The sequence below is a fragment of the Bemisia tabaci genome, chromosome 3 (assembly GCF_918797505.1).
Source record: "Bemisia tabaci chromosome 3, PGI_BMITA_v3".
Lineage (NCBI taxonomy): Eukaryota > Metazoa > Arthropoda > Insecta > Hemiptera > Aleyrodidae > Bemisia > Bemisia tabaci.
Genome location: NC_092795.1, coordinates 53,063,510 through 53,082,550, shown reverse-complemented (window position 1 = coordinate 53,082,550; position 19,041 = coordinate 53,063,510). Strand labels below are relative to the sequence as shown.

At 37.6% G+C, this 19,041-nt stretch overlaps 2 protein-coding genes across 9 annotated transcripts in view; one reads left to right on the top strand and one right to left on the bottom strand.

Annotated features, from left to right (window-relative positions):
• Nucleotides 1-286: 286 nt before the first annotated feature.
• LOC140224318 (OV-16 antigen-like) lies at nucleotides 287-3,535 on the bottom strand (the record flags this gene model as incomplete). Its single annotated transcript, XM_072298781.1, is given in 2 exon segments — nucleotides 287-413; nucleotides 2,513-3,535. Coding segments are annotated over 2 exon segments (523 nt in total), but the record flags the coding sequence as incomplete, so codon positions are not given.
• A 191-nt stretch (nucleotides 3,536-3,726) lies between these two features.
• Nucleotides 3,727-19,041, top strand: part of LOC109036229 (protein D3) — a 36,379-nt gene continuing 21,064 nt past the window's right edge. Inside the window, exons 1-3 of one of the 8 annotated variants that reach the window (XM_072298786.1) lie at nucleotides 3,727-3,861; nucleotides 8,795-8,948; nucleotides 9,378-9,501. In XM_072298786.1, the coding sequence (XP_072154887.1) occupies nucleotides 9,495-9,501 (7 nt within the window). In that variant the 5' untranslated portion in view covers nucleotides 3,727-3,861; nucleotides 8,795-8,948; nucleotides 9,378-9,494. Of the gene's footprint in view, nucleotides 4,194-7,229; nucleotides 7,443-7,826; nucleotides 8,949-9,377; nucleotides 9,502-10,546; nucleotides 11,175-16,028; nucleotides 16,141-19,041 lie in introns of those variants that run through there. The other 7 variants (XM_072298785.1, XM_072298787.1, XM_072298784.1 and 4 more) reach the window with 7 other exon arrangements.

The following is a 19,041-nucleotide window of genomic DNA, read 5'->3' as shown; positions in this document are numbered from 1 at the left end:
AATATGCTAAGAAATTAATTCCTTTGCGGCTATTTAAGAAGAAAAGACATTAACGAAGATTGTTGAATTAATCGCACTTTCGGCTCAATGCAAACCAGAGAAAAAAGGAAAATGGACTGCCTATCAAGTCTCCTAAACTATGAAACAAAAGCATCATTTCAGTTTTACAAGGATACTCTTTTGTATTGAAACGGAGGAATCTACTTTCTGCCGTTTTTCCCGTTTTGCTTATTAAGCATACAATATACATTCAAAATGTAAGTTTTGGTTTTCTTCTCGTGTTTACCTGTCAAAATAAGGGTGTAAAATGAATCCTTTTCACAAGGCCACTCAACTTCCACTGGTGGATGCTCCAACTGCAAGCACGAGTACAAAGTGCCCATGTGTACTGTTCTTTGCTTGTCGTACGTTACCTGTTAAGCCAAGCATTTGCAACAATCTAAAAATTGGAATCACGAAGAGCTTTCGATCATATACCTAACAATGTTTCACAAATATATGGAACGTTTAATTTTTATACCATTGCAATGAAAATTGATAATTCCAAGTTACTGTAAACTTGATTATATTAAGACTAGTCAGATGTGTAACAATTTCGTGCACACTATCTGTCAATGGACGTTTCACGCGATTTTCGTGATTAGTAATTTGGCTCTTTTCGCTCATAAAAGAAGCACCCAAAAATCGCACTATTCCGCAACGCTGCCACATACAAAGAATATGCTTAGTTAGAGAGTGAGACGGAGTGGTAGGTACAAGTACCATATTGAAGCAAAGGACCACTTTAAATGGAGGTAGACTGGGAAATTACCATTTTAAGCATATTTATATTGAAATTCGTATTTGCATTTGCGGGTGCGTGACGTTTAAAACTATGCACGCGTATACACCTCTCCTCCAGAGGAGCGTCTGGTGACTTCAGTATCAAAATCTAGGCTGAGGATTGGTTTAAAAAGTCAAAATTTATAGTCAGTATCTGACTAGTCAAATAACTAGCGACAACACTTTTTATCTTGGACATTGAAATGGTGTGGCTCCGGCTCTCTTAGAGACAACGCCTGCACGCAACTATTCGTGCTCGAGGGATGTCTGCGTTGCATATACACACAATTGCAGGCGCTCCAGTATTCCTAATTGCAAATCTCAGCTACAGCTACATTTGACCTTGCCTAGCTTAGCTTCCAAGCCGCCGAGCATCACAGCAGCGTTGTCAAATATAGGGATTAAAAGAAACGGCATTGGCAATGAAATGCGGAGTTTATGTCCACAATGAAGGTGCGTGAAAGATTCCGGTAGAAAATTTTGAGGAAATCCCATGCACTAGCCCGCGATATTTCAACAAAAATTACTTCTCTTGATAATTTCTGAACGAGTGTTGTTTGAATAGCCATAACCTCCCCCCCTCCTCCACCCATTACCAATACCAAAACCACCACCACCACCAGAACACATCAGAGACTTTAGCGTATATATAAAAGTCAAACACACCGTTTTTACTTAAAAAGTAGTAGTGATTGACGTGAGTATGAACCTATGTCACAGAATACTGGAAAAAAACACATTGGATCTATAGTCCAGACTCTTGAAAACATTGACAAGAAAAAATACTCTTGATTCAATCAGATTTTTTCTTAAATCAAAAGAAAATCCGCTCAAATTAAGAGGCTTGATTCTTGATTTAAGCAAAAATCCGATTGAATCAAGAGTATTTTTTCTTGCCGATGTTTTTCAGAGTCTGGACTCTAGATCCAATGTGTTTGGCTTTCCAGTGAAGGTATTCGCCCTGCTTATCTTTGGCGACAAAACGAAGGCGAAAAGTTGAACTGAAGCTCGCCAGATCTTGGAGAGATAAATGGAATTTTTTCGAATATAAAAAAAACGCTACTTAATTTGTACGCATTAGATATTTTAAGTTAACTCTTCCTTAAAACTGAAACACTAAGGGTGTAGAGAAAACTAAATACAAGAGGAAGAGAGGTTAGGGATGGTAGCCCGAAACGTATAGGACAAAAACACAGAAAATAAGTGGGAAACAAGGCTAAAATCAATTAACACAATATTCAGGACGTTTCGGCTTGTCACCCGAGCCTTTATCAACCGCTGAAACACAAATAAAAAATTAAAACCAACGCTAAAACAAACCACTACATTAAAACGCGGGTGATCAGCCCATACGGAAATTAGGACTGATCTACAGATCAGTATAGATCAGTCCTGACTGAAATTAGGACTGATCTACAGATCAGTATAGATCAGTCCTGATTTCCGTATGAGCTGATCAGACGCGTATAGATCAGTCCTAATTTCCGTATGGGCTGATCACCTGCGTTTGAATGAAGTAGTTTTTTTAGCCTTGGTTTTAATTTTTTATTTGTGTTTTAGCGGTTGATAAAGGCTCGGGTGACCAGCCGAAACGTCTTGCATATTGTGTCTATTGATTTTAGCCTTGTTTCCCACTAATTTATTGTGTTTTTGTCGAAAACAAAATATTGTGTAGAGGACTTTTAATTACCTGAACTAAATTCTTGGGAGATTTGAGAAGAACGTCAGGAATGATTTTTGATTCTCTCAACTTCTTCTCGATTTCTTTTGGAGTCCAATCCGGCCCGAAAACCGGTCCAATTGTGCGAGGAGGTTGTCGAGGAAATTTACTCTCGGACCATGTTGTGCCACCATCATAATCAAAGATTGCAGTTCCTTCGGTAGTTCTGTTGGCAACGGTGCTTATATTCGAAGGATGTCGATCGGCTGTAGTTGTATTTGTGTTTTGGTGAATGGTGCTCTTCGGTGGCCGACCTCGGCGCATTTCAGCGACCGTTGACGTTGAAATCGAAGTTGTTGTTATTTTTGTAAACGAGCATACATTGACAATGATGAGATAAACTTTAAAGGCGGCTCTTGATCGCATTTTGTATCTCCTTTTTCGGGCTTATTCCTGCAGGATGCTTTCGCCTACTTATGACACAATTATTTTAGACTTCAGTCTTCATTTTTCCTATTTTTTATCCAGTGTCCCAAATCAAGCTTTCCTCTTTAGAAATGAACCAAATGCACTCACTACTAACGGTATGAAGTGTGAGCATGCGTATATGGGCCGTTGTTCTCTTATACCTCCAATTGGTGAAGAATGCGTATTTCATAAGAATATCAAAAGATTTCATTGCCTTTAAACTAGCAAAACAAAATCAAGGTAATTAGAAGAAAGTCGTCTAACATACAATTCACCATACATAAATACAATCTACCATGCTACTCGTAGATTATGGTCATATTACGCAGCATACGTTGAACGTAAATTTGTATACTGTTGAGATATAATTACTTACAACACAACAGAAGGGCTCCTTAAAAATTCTGAAATCGGCATAATTCACGAAGTCCTTGGAGGCTTAACCTATACAGACGATCATTTTCATGGGTTACAATATATGTGACCCTAGCGAACTTGACTATCTAAATGGGCGTATTTCTGCCAAACGGAACTACGCGCACTAAGAAATGAGCCCTGAGACCCATAAGAGTATTATGCATAACAGAGCTCAAGTCATAATGCTCGTAGTTCCGTTTGGCAGAAATACGTCCAAGTTATGCATACGTAATAATGATTATTATCATCTCGCTCGATCAATTATCGGCTTTGAAAACGTCTATCAGTTAACCAAATCACATTTTCACTTGTCAAGTCCAGACAGCTCATAGACTGAAAATGAAATTTATTTTTAAAAAAGAAAAATACGTGCGCATATTTCATCAATTACGACATGAGGATATTTTTTATTGATAGGCATAATTGTTTAAAAAAAAGCCAATTGTTATTATACACTGACTGTCCGCTGTTGAAGTGAATAATTTGCGAATTGGGTGCGAAAAGTTTTCGCTTGTATCATAATAAGTCATTCGATATATTTTTTAACTTACTCTTGTTTGTAAAAATATAATAAAAATCTGTTTACATCCTCTCGAGGTGGCTTAGGATAGTTCATTACTCAGTAGAAATGCGTGTATATTCATACTTGAAACAAAAAAATAATTAGATATGAATCAGTTTTGTAAATGAAGTTTCCTTACGTGAGTATTATAAAATAAATTAAAATAATATTTTAGAAATATATATGCGTAAGATTTCTACCGCTCATATGTTGCTATGAATCCACTCTGCACGGTTTTACTAGTTCTTCTACTCCGATTTAAACGTTAGTACTGACTTTTTTTACTTGGGTCGCAAAATTTTCAAAGTTGCATATCCGTTTTTTTCCATGATCAAAAAAAGTAAAATTCGTTATTGGCTGCATCTGCCCTTATATCCAAAAGTGCAACCACCGAATTTTATCCCTTTGCTGGTAAAATGCTGGTAGTGCTTTAAAAAATCGCCAGCTTTTGGACGTTGCCAAATTTCATTCGATCAATTCGAAATTTCAGGGAAACTTATGAATATTTTTCCCTAAATTTTTATATAATCTTTTCCGCAATTTTATCTAAAATATCTAAAATTTATACTAGCAGAAATATTCGCATTTTTGGTGAAAATTAAATATCGTATCTGGTTACACTAGGTAACTTCCAAAATTGCATGTGGCGTTCCTTTGCATGGCAGAATGCGGAAATGTGGCAGTCTGCTAGCTTGACTGTTGACCATCATTTGAAGAATGAAATAAGTCAGTTAAGTCATTTTTTTTATTTTGTCATTCGAAAGTAGTAAGTGACTGAAGATTACAGTTTTTTCCCTAATTTTTTTTGATGACTGCAAACGGGAGAAAAGTTTATTTAAAATTAAAGGGTGGCCTAAAACGGCGTTTGAACCGGGCGCTCGTAGGTTCCGAATGTACACGTCACGATCAATATGGCGGCGCAATGCGTAGTGGAAGAATACACGGCGGCGTCGCGTTGGCGGTGTGATTTTGTTGGTCAATGGGAGGTTATGTAGGTTACTTTATTTGAGATTCATACCCATTGTTCTTAATTCTCTAAGATTTTCAATCAGAATGCGATACAGATTTATGTAGGATATGAAACATTTACACAGAACTTACTTAACCTCAAACGAGAACTCGTGATGTCAACAACGGCGGCGTTGCGGTAGTAAGCAAGTTGGCTTCATCGCCGCGCCGCCATCTTCCCGTCTATGACGCGTAGATTCGAGGATTCACAGCGGTCGGTTCAAACATGTTTTCGAGGACCCCTAAAAAGGAAGCGTTATATCTCCGTGGAGACAATTTTTCGTGAAATTTTAACTTGCGCATCGTTCGTCTCGCACCGAAAACCGTGAGATTCGACTATTTGCAGGCAAATCCCTCCCGAGCTTAACTGACTCATTCCAGCGATGTAGAGTTGACGAAGAAGCATTATTCGCACATTTTGTCCGGTATCCTATTTATTGGAATTTTGTCCAACCGAAACATTTGAAATATATCGTTGTTTTCGAGACGAAAGAGCTTAATTCGTGTCGCACAAGTCAACCATTAAAAGTTTTTTTTCTAAAAGAATAAACGGAAAAAGAAAATTCAAGTCTCTTGCACTATTCTTCTAATTTGGGTTGCGCTTCGACACCTTTGGCGTCATCCTCAGATGTCAGGCTGTTGTGGTTCCAGTCGCGGTTGAGGGTGACGGCACAGGTGTTGAAACGCCTCCAGAGTTTGAAAAATGATTATGTAGCATCGTGTCCATGATATTGGACTCCATGCTCACCCTCGATATATTTGCCTGCTCATCTCATCTAAGATTTTGGACTCCATGCTCATCGCTAAACTTCTCACTTCTTTGCTTGAGCATGGAGTCCAATAGCAAGGAGACCTTTTTTAGTTTTATGGTTCATCATGATCGAAAATCGTATACCTCTCTTATCTAATCTAACTTGAACCCAACCTAATCTAACCTAACCTAACCTAACCTACCTAACCTAACCAATACACAATTTTTTACGAAAACACTTTTTTACGTCTTTATTTCACAAAAATTGTCTAAAATAAATTTTTGGACCATATGGTTTGGAGCCCTTTCACCCAAACCTTTTCCCCCAAAAGTCAAAAGATCCAAAGCCAGTTTCCACATTGCCCCTTCATCCAAATTCACCGAGAAAATTGTTCCCAAAGAATTTTCACCCAGCATTTTCATCCAAATTTCACCCATGAATGAAAATCCGTATTTATTAGATTATTTGAATTATTAGGCAATTTAGGTGACTCACGATGATTAGGCAATGTTGTGGCCTATTGCTCTCAAGTAATCCAGCTCTGTACGTTCTGTTTTGTGCTCTTCATAACGGGAGACAATCGTTCTCAGCCTGATGTTAAGTCGCTCGTACTTTGCCTCCCTTGGTTTTCTCACCTTCCGTCCAGCTTGAATTTTTATTATCTGTTTCTCCGTGTCCACCTGCTCTTTCAAGAACTGCCGAAGTAAATAATAAATGGATGGATGGTTTTTTCCTATTAAACTTTGGAATCTATTATGCCAACCTTTTGTTGCGTTTTTCGTACGTGGCCCGTCATGTAAAACTGATTGATAATGGTTCCACAGAACTGCAGGCTGATTATTTTCCACGTCGATATCCGAGTCGATAAGTTAGCGACTCACGGATAACGACTGAATTCTAACGACGTCCTTTACCCGAGTGATTATTTACATCGAATTCCGCTGATCGTTACTCATCGTTCGTTAACTTACCGTCGTTAAGTTAGCGATCTGGATCAGCGACGTTGCCGACGTGAGAGATAATAATCGACCAATCAGAGAGCGTTTATGATACAAGCAGCGCTCCAACTGCGCGGCGGCGTAAGTTGAAAACAACACATCTCTTTTCTTGACGTCACGCGGGTATGTTTTTAGGTTAGGTTAGCTTACCGCGAATCGTTAGCTTAGAGGTTGCCGTAGAGCAACCTTTAACTTATCGACGGATTCAAATTTCCCGCCGCGGTTTAACGATCGGCGCGCAGTACAATAATCGCTCGGTGATACTTCTGCCGCTAACGACGGCGTTAACGTAACGATTTCAATATCGACGCGGAAAATAATCAGCCTGCTGGACTGTACCTCGGAGGTTGCACCCTGTATCGGCGCCGAACGAGCTCTCTTGATCCATTGACGTAAGTTCTGTCAAAATATTTTGCCAATTCTTCCATGCTCTGTGGTAATGTTGGCTTCAACATATTCAACACTCGCGAAACATCTTCTGCAGGAACAAACGCCAGCGCCAACAATTGAGAAAACCCATTTTTGACTTCCCTATTTTCCAGGTCATTGTAGGCGACTTGTAACCCAATACTCTGCAAATGTCTCCATACACTTTGTGATAGATGGAAAAAACAAAGTAAGATGGTGGATTGTGGGTAAACTTGTTTGACGGAGTTGATGATTGCCAATTCGAAGTCAGACATAATAGATCGTGGACGAGGAGCTGCGAAACCCAATTCAACACGTTTATCCGCGACTGCTCTCAGAACTGCTCGGTAAGACTCTGTTGTTTTATTTGGCAGCAATGCATACACGAGAGGAAACACTGCACCATGGACCGTTCCATGGATTGTGAAAATTTGCGTGAAAATGTGTGGGCAAGTTTTAAAAGTCCCGTCCAAGAAAATAATCATTGACCGGCTCAACAAAGACAGATTTTGTGTGGTTCCGAACACAATTATTCTAATAGGATTCTGATAAATTTCTTCTTCGTCTGAACTGTCTTCTTCGTCTTCTGCATCAAATGAGTCGAAAATGATGAAATTGACACGGTTTTTTGTGCTTCTAAATTGCGGAGGGATTCCTCTTAAGGCTGTGATGTCGGTGGGATTCGAAGAAAAGTTGGCGATCCTCTTCTTGTTTAAAGTTCTTTTCATGGTCTCTCTCTCTGGTAGTAGAGGAAGGACAAGTGAGTCAACCTCACCTAATTTCTCCCTGATCAACAGGCTAGGTTTTGCTTCCGGATGAACTGCTGCTTCTTCCTTCAACTCGGCGTAAATCCTCTTTGCTACAACTTCATCTTGGTTAGGGGGATGATCGTGTTTTCCTACTCCGGTTTTTTGTTACACACCCAGTACGTTCGTGTTCGATTAGAATTTGAGGAATGTTTGTGATATAGATAACCTTCAAAGGATAGTATCTTCTTGTTTTTATTGCTATTAATTAATTCTGCCTTTTTGAAAGAAAGAAAAAAATGAAGAAAGATGCACAACACTGATAAATTTAAGGATAGTATAAAACAAAGAAAAAGAAAACTGACACTGGGTAATTGTGTTGTATTAAAAGCGCAAATAAAATAACCTACTTAATATCACTCTATGAATTTTGGACTAAATGAAAAAAAATGCTTGTAGTCATGGAAACGAAGAGGCGTATGTCTACCTCAGTAATTTCTAGTCAAGTAAATTGTATCAATATACCATAGGATTAAACATCTCACGGGTGAAATTACTTGGGCTTAGTGTCTATGGGTAAAAAAACTTTGGGTGAAAATTCCCGTGGGCAATTGGATTTGGGTGAAAGGGCATGAAATCGGACCATATGCTCTTGTGTTATCAGAGAATACCTACATCCCACAATTTTGGACGCTATGCTAACTTTGATTTTTCTAAAAAATTATCCCTCATTAAAGTGAGCATGGAGTCCAAGATCTTGGACGTGATGAGCAACCGGACGTTATATAGGTGATCATGGAGTCCAATATCATGGACGCGATGCTACATTAGGTACCATTTAAATGTACACATTTTTTCCTATTTTACACGTTATTCAATATGTGCACAACAAAACGAAGGAGATTCATTTGGGCCACTTTTCAAAATATTGAAAGCAATGTGTTATTTTTTAGTTGTTCACTTTTCCTAACTTCAGTTCTAAGTAGCAAAAGTCCTGAGAACTGTGGGAAACATCCTGAGAAAACACCAGAAGAAACAAAAGACATATTAAAAAATTGGAAAATCATCCCAGACGTTATACCCAAATCAGCTCCAGGAATCGTAAAGGTGAGACTGATAGAGCTTGTAATCAATACCTCTATGTGTCACCTCTTAAAATGAAGATTTTAGAATGTCTCTGAAAGTTGAAGCATATCTTCCATACTTTGAAGCACATACTTTTTAATGCAATTTCATAGCAAAAAAATGGAGTCATAAAATTGTTTGAACAAATCGCTTTCACAACGCACCAGGGTACTTTACGGCACCTAATCGCCACTCGAATCTGTTTATTTAGAACTTTCCAAAAAGCTAGCTTTCACCCATCGCTTTTTGGATGACATCCATACATCTTTTAGTAGCCCTCAAAAAAACTTCTCTAAAATAGTGATGAAGGAATACGCGCTAGTATCGACAAGATTGTGCGTAATTGATGCAGGCTTCCATAAAATTTAATGTGGAGTTGTTCACCAAAATGATGAATTTTAATTTGTCTAGGTTGCATATGGGGAAAAAATTGTTAATTTTGGCAATAATTTAACAAGGACCGAAACTTGGAATCCTCCAACTTGTGTACATTGGGAAACTGAACCGGAATGCTCTTACTCTTTAATAATGGCAGGTATGTAAATTAATAACGAACAAGCATATTATCGTGTGCAATGCTAAAAATTGAATCTCAACAGTAAATTAAAATTTTGACAGGGTTATAGGACATTTTGTCAACGATTTTTTGTCCGCACACCTGTTTTTTCCAGTAATTCACGTCCACGCGTTTTTTCGGCACAGGAGTTTTGGTCCACGTGCCAGTTGAGACCCAAAGTTAATTGGCCCACATGTAAATACAAACGACAATTGCTCTCGACGTTTTTGGATGAAAATGTAAAATGTCTTGGAAGAATGAGGGTTTGCTTGTTTTTTTGTCTTGTCTGTTTGGTAAAACGGAGAATAAAATATAGTTGAGAGTTTTGGTAAAAATGGGAGAGCGTCAATTCCATGAGACAAAATTCACTAAAACTCTCTACACCTCTTTGGTGTAACAGGACTTAATTATCTTTCAAGATTTTCTCACCTTGTTATACCTGAACCGGATAAACCTCTATATTTGCCTCAGCTAAAGGCTCTTAGATTTATCCAATGTACGATAAGTATCTTGATTTATTTTGCGAGGAATGATATGTACTTTTAAAGGACGCCTGTCATTTTTAATACGTTCAATTTCGTATTATACTGTACAACACCTCTGTTGTGAAATAGTTGGTTCAGACGCCGCCGCACGGCAGGCGGGCGGCCAGCGCGAAACGCGCATTGCCGCCTACAAACCTTAGTGGATACTTCAAGCATTGTGCAATGCGTGAAGTATCCACTTAGGTTTGTTTGCGCCAGTGAGCTTCTCGCGCTGGCAGCAAGCCGCTCCGCTCTGTTCGGTTTTAATATTTATACTCGCATAGTCAGCGTTTTTTTAACTCATGATTTTGAAATGTTTGCACACTCTGCATTGAACATTCTCATTTAAATTGATGGGAAAAAAATATGTATTAATTTATCGAAGGAGAATAATAATATAACGTGTGTTTTTTAAATATTGATGGTTCCGTGTCAAATTTAATGATTTCCAAACTACTTTAATTTTTTCTTTTACATGTTGTGCTTTTATTGTGCTGCAGCAAGGTGTCCGCGCAACCAAACGCTCAATTTATGACGTATTGACTCTAAAAGATCGATGTGCAAATGGGTTCAAACTAAAGATTGCGTGCTTCTTGGTTTTTTTCCTTTTTTATCCATTTTTGCAGTTTCTGTCGGCCCAACTGTGGCTTATTGAGATTAATGTCGATTGGAAAAGGTTTTACAAATATTTGTCACGTTTTAAAAATAGAATTTTTTTCAAAATGAAGTAATAATTTCGTAAAGAAAAAATAAAAAAAAATAAAAAAAGTACCTATACACATATAAGGTATATTGTACATCGAATATTATAAGGATAGAAATAAAACCAAATATTCACCAACGACAATTTAAAACGATGATTCAAAAAGAGAAAGTCATAACATTTCATTTAGAAAATGAGCAACCATAACAACACCGCCTTCTCTCTCAATTTCTCATTTCCATATTGTCAATATAATTTTACATACCGACTAAAATATAACGCTTGGACCAAGTCACCGTTGCTTATTTTACGTGTGGGCGTATACTACTAGACAATAAAGGTGCGCGGACAAAAAATCGTTGACAAAATGTCCTGAAACCTTTGACAGTGTAGACAGTTTTGCACTGAATCTTCATATCACACCAAAAACACTTCCGTGTAAAAATGACCCGCCAAGCTAAAAATATAAATATTCGTCGCCTCAAAAGCAATGATATCAAATGAAGTAGACGCCAAGCAAATTTCCTGAATATAAATTGTAAGTTTCTCCTCCCTTCAACATTATTACCGGAAAAAACGAAAATTATAGACAAAAAAAATAATTTAAAAAAGGGATACAAATTTATCACCTTTTTTTGTAGTACAATTGTACAAAAAAAAATGATAAATTTGTATCGGTTTTTTTAAATTATTTTTTTTTGTCTATAATTTTCGTTTTTTCCGGTAATAATGTTGAAGGGAGGAGAAACTTACAATTTATATTCAGGAAATTTGCTTGGCGTCTACTTCATTTGATATCATTGCTTTTGAGGCGACGGATATTTATATTTTTAGCTTGGCGGGTCATTTTTACACGGAAGTGTTTTTGGTGTGATATCATGAAGTTTTTCGTATAAATGATCACAAACAAATAAAAGGAGCAGAATAGTCTGATTTTTATACCTACTTTTATTTCGTTTTCAATCTAAGAGAGATTTGAAAACTTCTGCAGTGTCTGATAGGGTATAGGTATTGATGAGCACTTGAAAGGTACCTAATTAATGAAATATAATGTAATTTCTTGACATTTTTAAAGCAAATTTTTAATAAAAATATTGGCCCGAATTTTAGCATCTTCCTCGATTCGAGACCTCGTTTGGATCACCTCCAACTTTCCTCAAGGGACTATCGCTGGAGGAAGTCTCGAGATTTTCGTAAGGGAGGTCCTGACGCCCCTTTAAGGAGATCTGAGGAAACTTTAAAAAAAGTGATGATTCTTTTTTCTGGCTGTAATTTTTTCACCAGGTGGGCGAGAAAAAAAAGCGTAGAAGGAAATTTTTTCTCATTGTCTTGATTCTCCTTCTTTTTCTAGAAACATTTCCATAAATTTATGCTATATTTCCCTTTAAAGAGAGACTAGAGGTCATGGATGTCCACTTTTATCCGAGCTGTCGATCATTCATCAAGTCATACTGAGCTGCTGTGTTCTTATTTCTTTTTCAAAAAAGACTTAAGAGAACTCCAGTCTTGCTTCTGAAATGACTTGAGTGACACGCTTTTGGAGACGACATAATTATGCCTTCATTGTCATTTACGCACTTATTTCGTCAAAAAGGATGTGAGCGGCCTGAGGCTTTTTGCCTCATAAACCTATGTACATTCTGACAAGAAAAGACGTACGTGGCTTTCGGTTAATGTTCTAGAATGGTTTAAGGGGCATTTTTTTTTAAACGAGCTAAGTCATCCGATCCTGTATTTTTATTGTTCAAGTAAGATTTACAAACTAGGTTTTTTTTTTTTTTTTTTTTTTTTTTTTTTTTACATGACTTGAGAGCCACGCTATTCCAAAACGACGTAAGTTCTGATTGGTCTGTGGTTAAACTACCCAACACTGAATTTTCGGTTTTTTAGTGAGAAAAATTTCTGAGTAACTCATTATTCCTCCATCCTTTCCTCTCATCTCTAGGTGCCTCTCTACAAAATAAACACAAAAATTAACACATCGGATCAAACGTGGTCATACTTTTTCAGTCAAATGAAGCCAAGAAAGGATAAATAATGGATCTCAGATTCCCAACAACTGAGAAATGAGTCTTACAGGAACATACTTAAAAATAATTTCCACTGGTTAGGCCTCCAAAGAAATGAACTCCTTGAGAAAATTAGAATTTATGTATCAGGCAAAATCCAGTGATAGCATGGGTACCTGGTATTGCTAAAACAGTGATGAACTATTTGAAAGCATGCACAAGGACACTAACAAAAATATGGACACGCATCCTTTGACATTGTGCACCTTGACCCTCAAAAAATAAAATAAAATTACCATAAAAACTAGAAAAGAAACGAATTAATGAGAAATGTTTTTAAGGCAGGGTAGAATTAAATGAAAAAATAAGTATTACCTACTTGAGTAGTCTATTCACAGATCCTGAAGTAACATAGATCAATTTTGTATGTCAAAAAAAATTATTTGATTGAGGAATTCAAATGTTACTGAGGAGAGGGAAAGAGATCACTTTTAACTTATGCGCACCTTCACCAAACTTATTATAGCAAAGCAGGTACTCAAACGAAAATGCATGTTTCAAGTCAAGGTTGACAAGGAGCTTAAAAGAAAAACTCTGTGCTCTGGAAGAGGGAAAGTTGAAAAGCATGATGTCATAAATACTCACAGGAAATTGAACTCTTTCCACGCGATATTGTAGAAGATTTGAAGGATGAGAGCGTATATGGATAAGAGAATTCAGAGGCTGATGTGTTGCGTTGAAATTGACAGCTGTGGACAATCAATCCATGGTCTCCGCAAATTTTTGAATATCAAATCAGCGGAGAACCATGATTTTTGAATGAGACAGCCATTAGCTACCTATGCAAACTGACAAGGTAAATTGCTTTCTGAAAAGGCAGCTTAGAATTGGCGATCTTGGTAATTTCTTGAATATGACGCTTGATGAGAATAGCATTCAAACCATGTCCCTTTGCTGCGACGAGATAGGATTAGCGAATATGACTCAGCAAGTACAGATTCTGGGTTCACTTTAATAACTTAGGGCCGGGATCAAACCACGCACATCTTGATTTCAAAGAAGTTTAAGCACTTAACATACCAACCCAAAGAAAAGCATGATAACAAAGTCCTTGATTATGCAATCAGTTCGGCGCCTGATGCTGTTAGAGCTTGCTCATCGCATGTTGAGACTAATGTCAATTTTCTGATCAGCTCTGAATCAGCACCACTTAATAACACGTTAATACATGATAACAGATGGCACCATTGGCGAGTTGTGACAAGAACAATACAAGAGCTTTATAGAAACATTACACTCAGCGAGCTCAACAACGCAACGCTTACTAGAATAAGACAGATTTTCATGAGCGATACGAAACACTTTCAATGCAGACAATGATCATGATTTTAGAGGCCACTGTTGAAAACTAATAGTAAATCATGTTCAGTATCTGGAAGACGAAGAAGAATATCATCGTCATAGTCACAAATCAGTTTAATACAGTGTCGAGTGTTTAACATTGACTCGATAGAACTTGCGCTTGTGGAAACCAGCTGCCAACTCGGCGAATTACAATCAAGTGAGGGTATCGTTTATAATGCTTGATAAGTTACCTGAGAGAAAGAGATATTCCTTTCCTATAAATCACACGTAGATAGTACAGTAGGAATGAAATAATAAACCATGGGGTTTTATGGCTAGTACCTAGTTGAGATTGAGACGCGGATGTTTGGATGTGGCTACACCATCAACTTTTTCCGAAGAATAGGTAAACCACGCACTTCCGAAAATTTCCACTCAGAATTCATGATGGTATAAAGGTACATGATGATGATGAAAATAAGTAAGAGAAAACAAAGGCTTAGTCAAAGCATAGCAACAGTATAGGTAAAGGGGCTCTAGGTTTGTAGTCTGTATCAGCTGTTTCCTCAAAGACGATTGGGGTCCGGTGGAAGCTTCAAGTGCTTGAACTATGATTATTTAGGACTAAATCACATTTAGCAACATATGAACTACAGAGAAAAAGAATTAATAACTTTAAAACGATTACAATTCACACGTTTTTTGACAATAATTGACACTTGACACTGAACACCTGTGATAACAATAACAAAACCACGAATGGCCGCCGTGCCGTAATGGCATGCGAACTCTAGCGTCAGAAATAACTTACGACCCGGGAACTTATGAAAGAAGCCGCTAAACTTTAATATATTCCGAATAAATTCCCAAATTGTTCTTTTATTGACACTGAATGAGTTTATTCAAGTGTTTTTGTTTTGGTTTGATAAAAAAAGCACGCTAACAATGAGAATCGGCAGCTATAACCAGGCCAGGAGTTCTAGAAAACGAAGGAAGTCCGGTAGCGTTTTATAATCTTTAAAACGTCATATCTCCGTTAATAATAAGTTTTCAAACATCAGACACCAAAAATTGTGACCTTTGAATCTTGAAGAATCATCATGCCAAATTTCAACATGATCCTTTGAGTAGTTTTTTTTGCTACGGGGTGATAAAAGTTAAAAAGCAGCGAAAATCGGCAATTAACGAAGGAAGTCCGGTGGCGTTTTATAATCTTTAAAACGTCATATCTCCGTTAATAATAAGTTTTGAAACATCAGACACCAAAAGGTATGGCCTTTGAATCGTGAGGAATCATCATGCCAAATTTAAACATGATCCTTTGAGTAGTTTTTTTGCTACGGGGTGATAAAAGTTAAAAAGCAGCGAAAATCGGCAATTCCTAATATTTTCTGTAATGTATACCGTCGGCCGACGGTTATCGGGTTATCGCCCCGCGTGTGTGTGGTTGCTGCAGAGTCGTTTGAAGGCGTTTTCCGGTCTTACTCTGGGAGGTTTTATTTGGTTGTTCTCCTTATATTTATATTTTTAGCTTGGCGGGGAGATCTACCGATCTCCGTGATTATGTGAAAGTAACTCGAGAGTCAATGTATCCATCCATAATAATTCCACCTTACTTACACAGTTTTTCATGACACTATACTTCTCTACTAGATTAATTTAGTTAGGAAGAACTTGAAATTATTTTTCACCCGATTTTTCAGGGAAATTTGTTCATGGTTTGATCATAAATGCTTGAAAATTCGGAGTGACATAGATCTATAACTTTCTCCCATACTGCAAAGTATTAGAGAAAATTTGGCAATATTCAAAAGCTCCTACAGCGTATTTCTCTAGCTTAAGTAGTTAAAGCATCTTATACGAAAAGGTCATTGAAGAAGAGACACTTTGAAATGAAAATCTGCTTTTTACCATGATGGTCCATAGGAATTTAGCGTGAAGCGACTGCGAAAAAAAACGCCTTCATTGAATCGAATAGGCACCCAAACTCCCAGGGGCTTCACTTGTGGTATCACGCCAAACAGCACATTTCTAAGCAGTAAGTATTGTAAACCGTTAAGTTTATTGGGTGATATTTTCGGCTGTTAAAACTTTTCTCAACTGTGATTAATGAATTTGAATTTTTTTCTTTGAGTTATCTGGATAACATCACAAGTAAAATTCTACAAAAAGTTTCCAAAAAATAAAAGAAAAAAATCATTGAGATTTGCAATAAAATTTGTTTTAAAGGGTATCCCGGGTTAAGCATGTCAAAATGCCCTTGTGAATGGATTTTTATTTCAACCATTTTAAGTCATCAAGGGTGTCCTTAAACTTAGGTTTTGGAGGATTTTAGCCCCCCAACCCCCTCCGCCCCCCCCTCAGACCCCCAAAAACCGTTTTTTTGGGCTATTTTTGACTATGCTAACGTCATTTTCCTCATAACTTTCGTGATTTTCGATAGAATTGAACCAAAATTTGTCAGAATCTACATCAATTAGCTTAGTTTTTGTAGACAAAAATGCATTATCATCGGATAATATTTTAGCCTCTAAAAAAATTCGTAAAATTTTTGAAAAAAATCATTTTTTTTCGTTTTTTCGCGGCTACGTGGCGTATGGAAACATGCACACAAACAAAAATTGTCTCTTTTCTTAATTTATACATCCAATAAGATACAGGAAAAATTTCGTGTTGATCGGAGTGGTGCGCCATACTTAAAAACGCAATTTTCTAACCTCAAAACTGCCTAAATGCCACCATTAGCCTCTTTTGATGACTAGGCGTGGAGAAATTTAGAGAGAAATATCCGGTTTTATCGTCTCACCTCTTAAGTGATCCACTTAAGTACCTTGAGTCAAAATTTCGAGTTGATCAGAGTGGTGCGCAACACCCAAGCACGCAATTTTCTAACCTCAAAACGCCGAAATTGCCCATTTCGGCACCTATTATCACTCCGCGTGAAAAAAAAAAGAGAGGTACATCCGACTTGATTGTCCTAACTCATGACTTAGACACTTAAGTATCTTGAGTCAAAATTTCGAGTTGATCAGAGTGGTGCGCAACACCCAAGCACGCAAATTTCTAACCTCAAAACGCCCAAATTGCCCATTTTGGCACACATTATCACTCCGCGTGAAAAAAAAAGAGAGGTACATCCGATTTGATTGTCCTAACTCATGACTTAGACACTTAAGTATCTTGAGTCAAAATTTCGAGTTGATCAGAGTGGTGCGCAACACCCAAGCACGCAATTTTCTAACCTCAAAACGCCCAAATTGCCCATTTTGGCACACATTATCACTCCGCGTGAAAAAAAAAGAGAGGTACATCCGATTTGATTGTCCTAACTCATGACTTAGACACTTAAGTACATTTAGTCAAAATTTCGTGTTGATCAGAGTGGTGCGCAACAACCGAACGTGCCGATTTCTAACCTCAAAACGGCCAAAATGTCTGTTTTGGCACACATTATCACTCCGCGTGAAAAAAAAAGAGAGGTACATCCGATTTGATTGTCCTAACTCATGACTTCGACACTTAAGTACATTTAGTCAAAATTTCGTGTTGATCAGAGTGGTGCGCAACAACCGAACGCGCCGATTTCTAACCTCAAAACGGCCAAAATGTCTATTTTGGCACACATTATCACTCCGTGTGAAAAAAAGAGAGGTAGGTACATTCGATATTATAGTCCTACCTCATGAGTTACACACTTAAGTACATTTAGTTAAAATTTCGTGTCTATCAGAGTGGTGCGCAACACCCACGCACGCAATTTTCTAACCTCAAAACGGCCAAATTGCCCATTTTGGCACACATTACACCGCTCAGCATGGGTTCTGTCCTTCGACCCAGATCAACTTTTTTCGATTTATAGGTGCTGAAGAAGTCCAATAATGCCCATATTAACGTCAGGAAAATTATCTGGTGGTCAGGACGCCGCCATTTTGATTTTTTTCAAAATTGAGAAAACCCACGATTAGATTTTTGCAAATATCTCCTGAACGATTCATCTCACGAAAAAAAAGGAAAAACCAGCAGATAAAAACATAAAATTTCCACCGGAATCGCCTTCTTTTGTTATATCTACTCATAAAAGCTCAAAATTGTTTGTTCTGATTGAAAATTTTTGGACTTTTTGGCTTTCGATCTCGTCGATGAGTTTGATCTTTTGATGAGATTTAAAAAATACCCAAAATTATAGATCCCTCGACGTGACCTCAAATTAATATTCCAATGCAAACTGTGTGAGCTGAACACTCTCCCCCATCAGTTTTGTACTAATCCTCATTAGAGCACAAAATTTTCGACTCTGATTGAACATTTTTGAACTCCTTGGGTCTGTCCAACCCCTCCCCCCCCGCTCCGCAAAGAGTGTGAGTCTAGCACTATTTTATCAGCTTGTTGCACCTAGGCCACATTTTTAGGTTTTTCTTCTTCTTTTTTTCTTGATTTTAAAGGAGATGGTCGACAAATCACAATTTAAGGCCGGAGCATATAAACCGCTGTTTCAGAGGATTAAATCAAGATTGGTAACCATTGGTAGGAGATTTCATCTTTTTTCTGCGGGTTTTTTCTTGTTTTTTCGTGAGATGAATCGTTCAGGAGATATTTGCAAAAATCTAATCGTGGGTTTTCTCAATTTTGAAAAAAATCAAAATGGCGGCGTCCTGACCACCAGATAATTTTCCTGAAGTTAATATGGGCATTATTGGACTTCTTCAGCACCTATAAATCGAAAAAAGTTGATCTGGGTCGAAGGACAGAACCCATGCTGAGCGGTGTAATGTGTGCCAAAATGGGCAATTTGGGCATTTTGAGGTTAGAAAATTGCGTGTTTGGGTGTTGCGCACCACTCTGATCAACTCGAAATTTTGACTCAAGATACTTAAGTGTCTAAGTCATGAGTTAGGACAATCAAGTCGGATGTACCTCTCTTTTTTTTTCACGCGGAGTG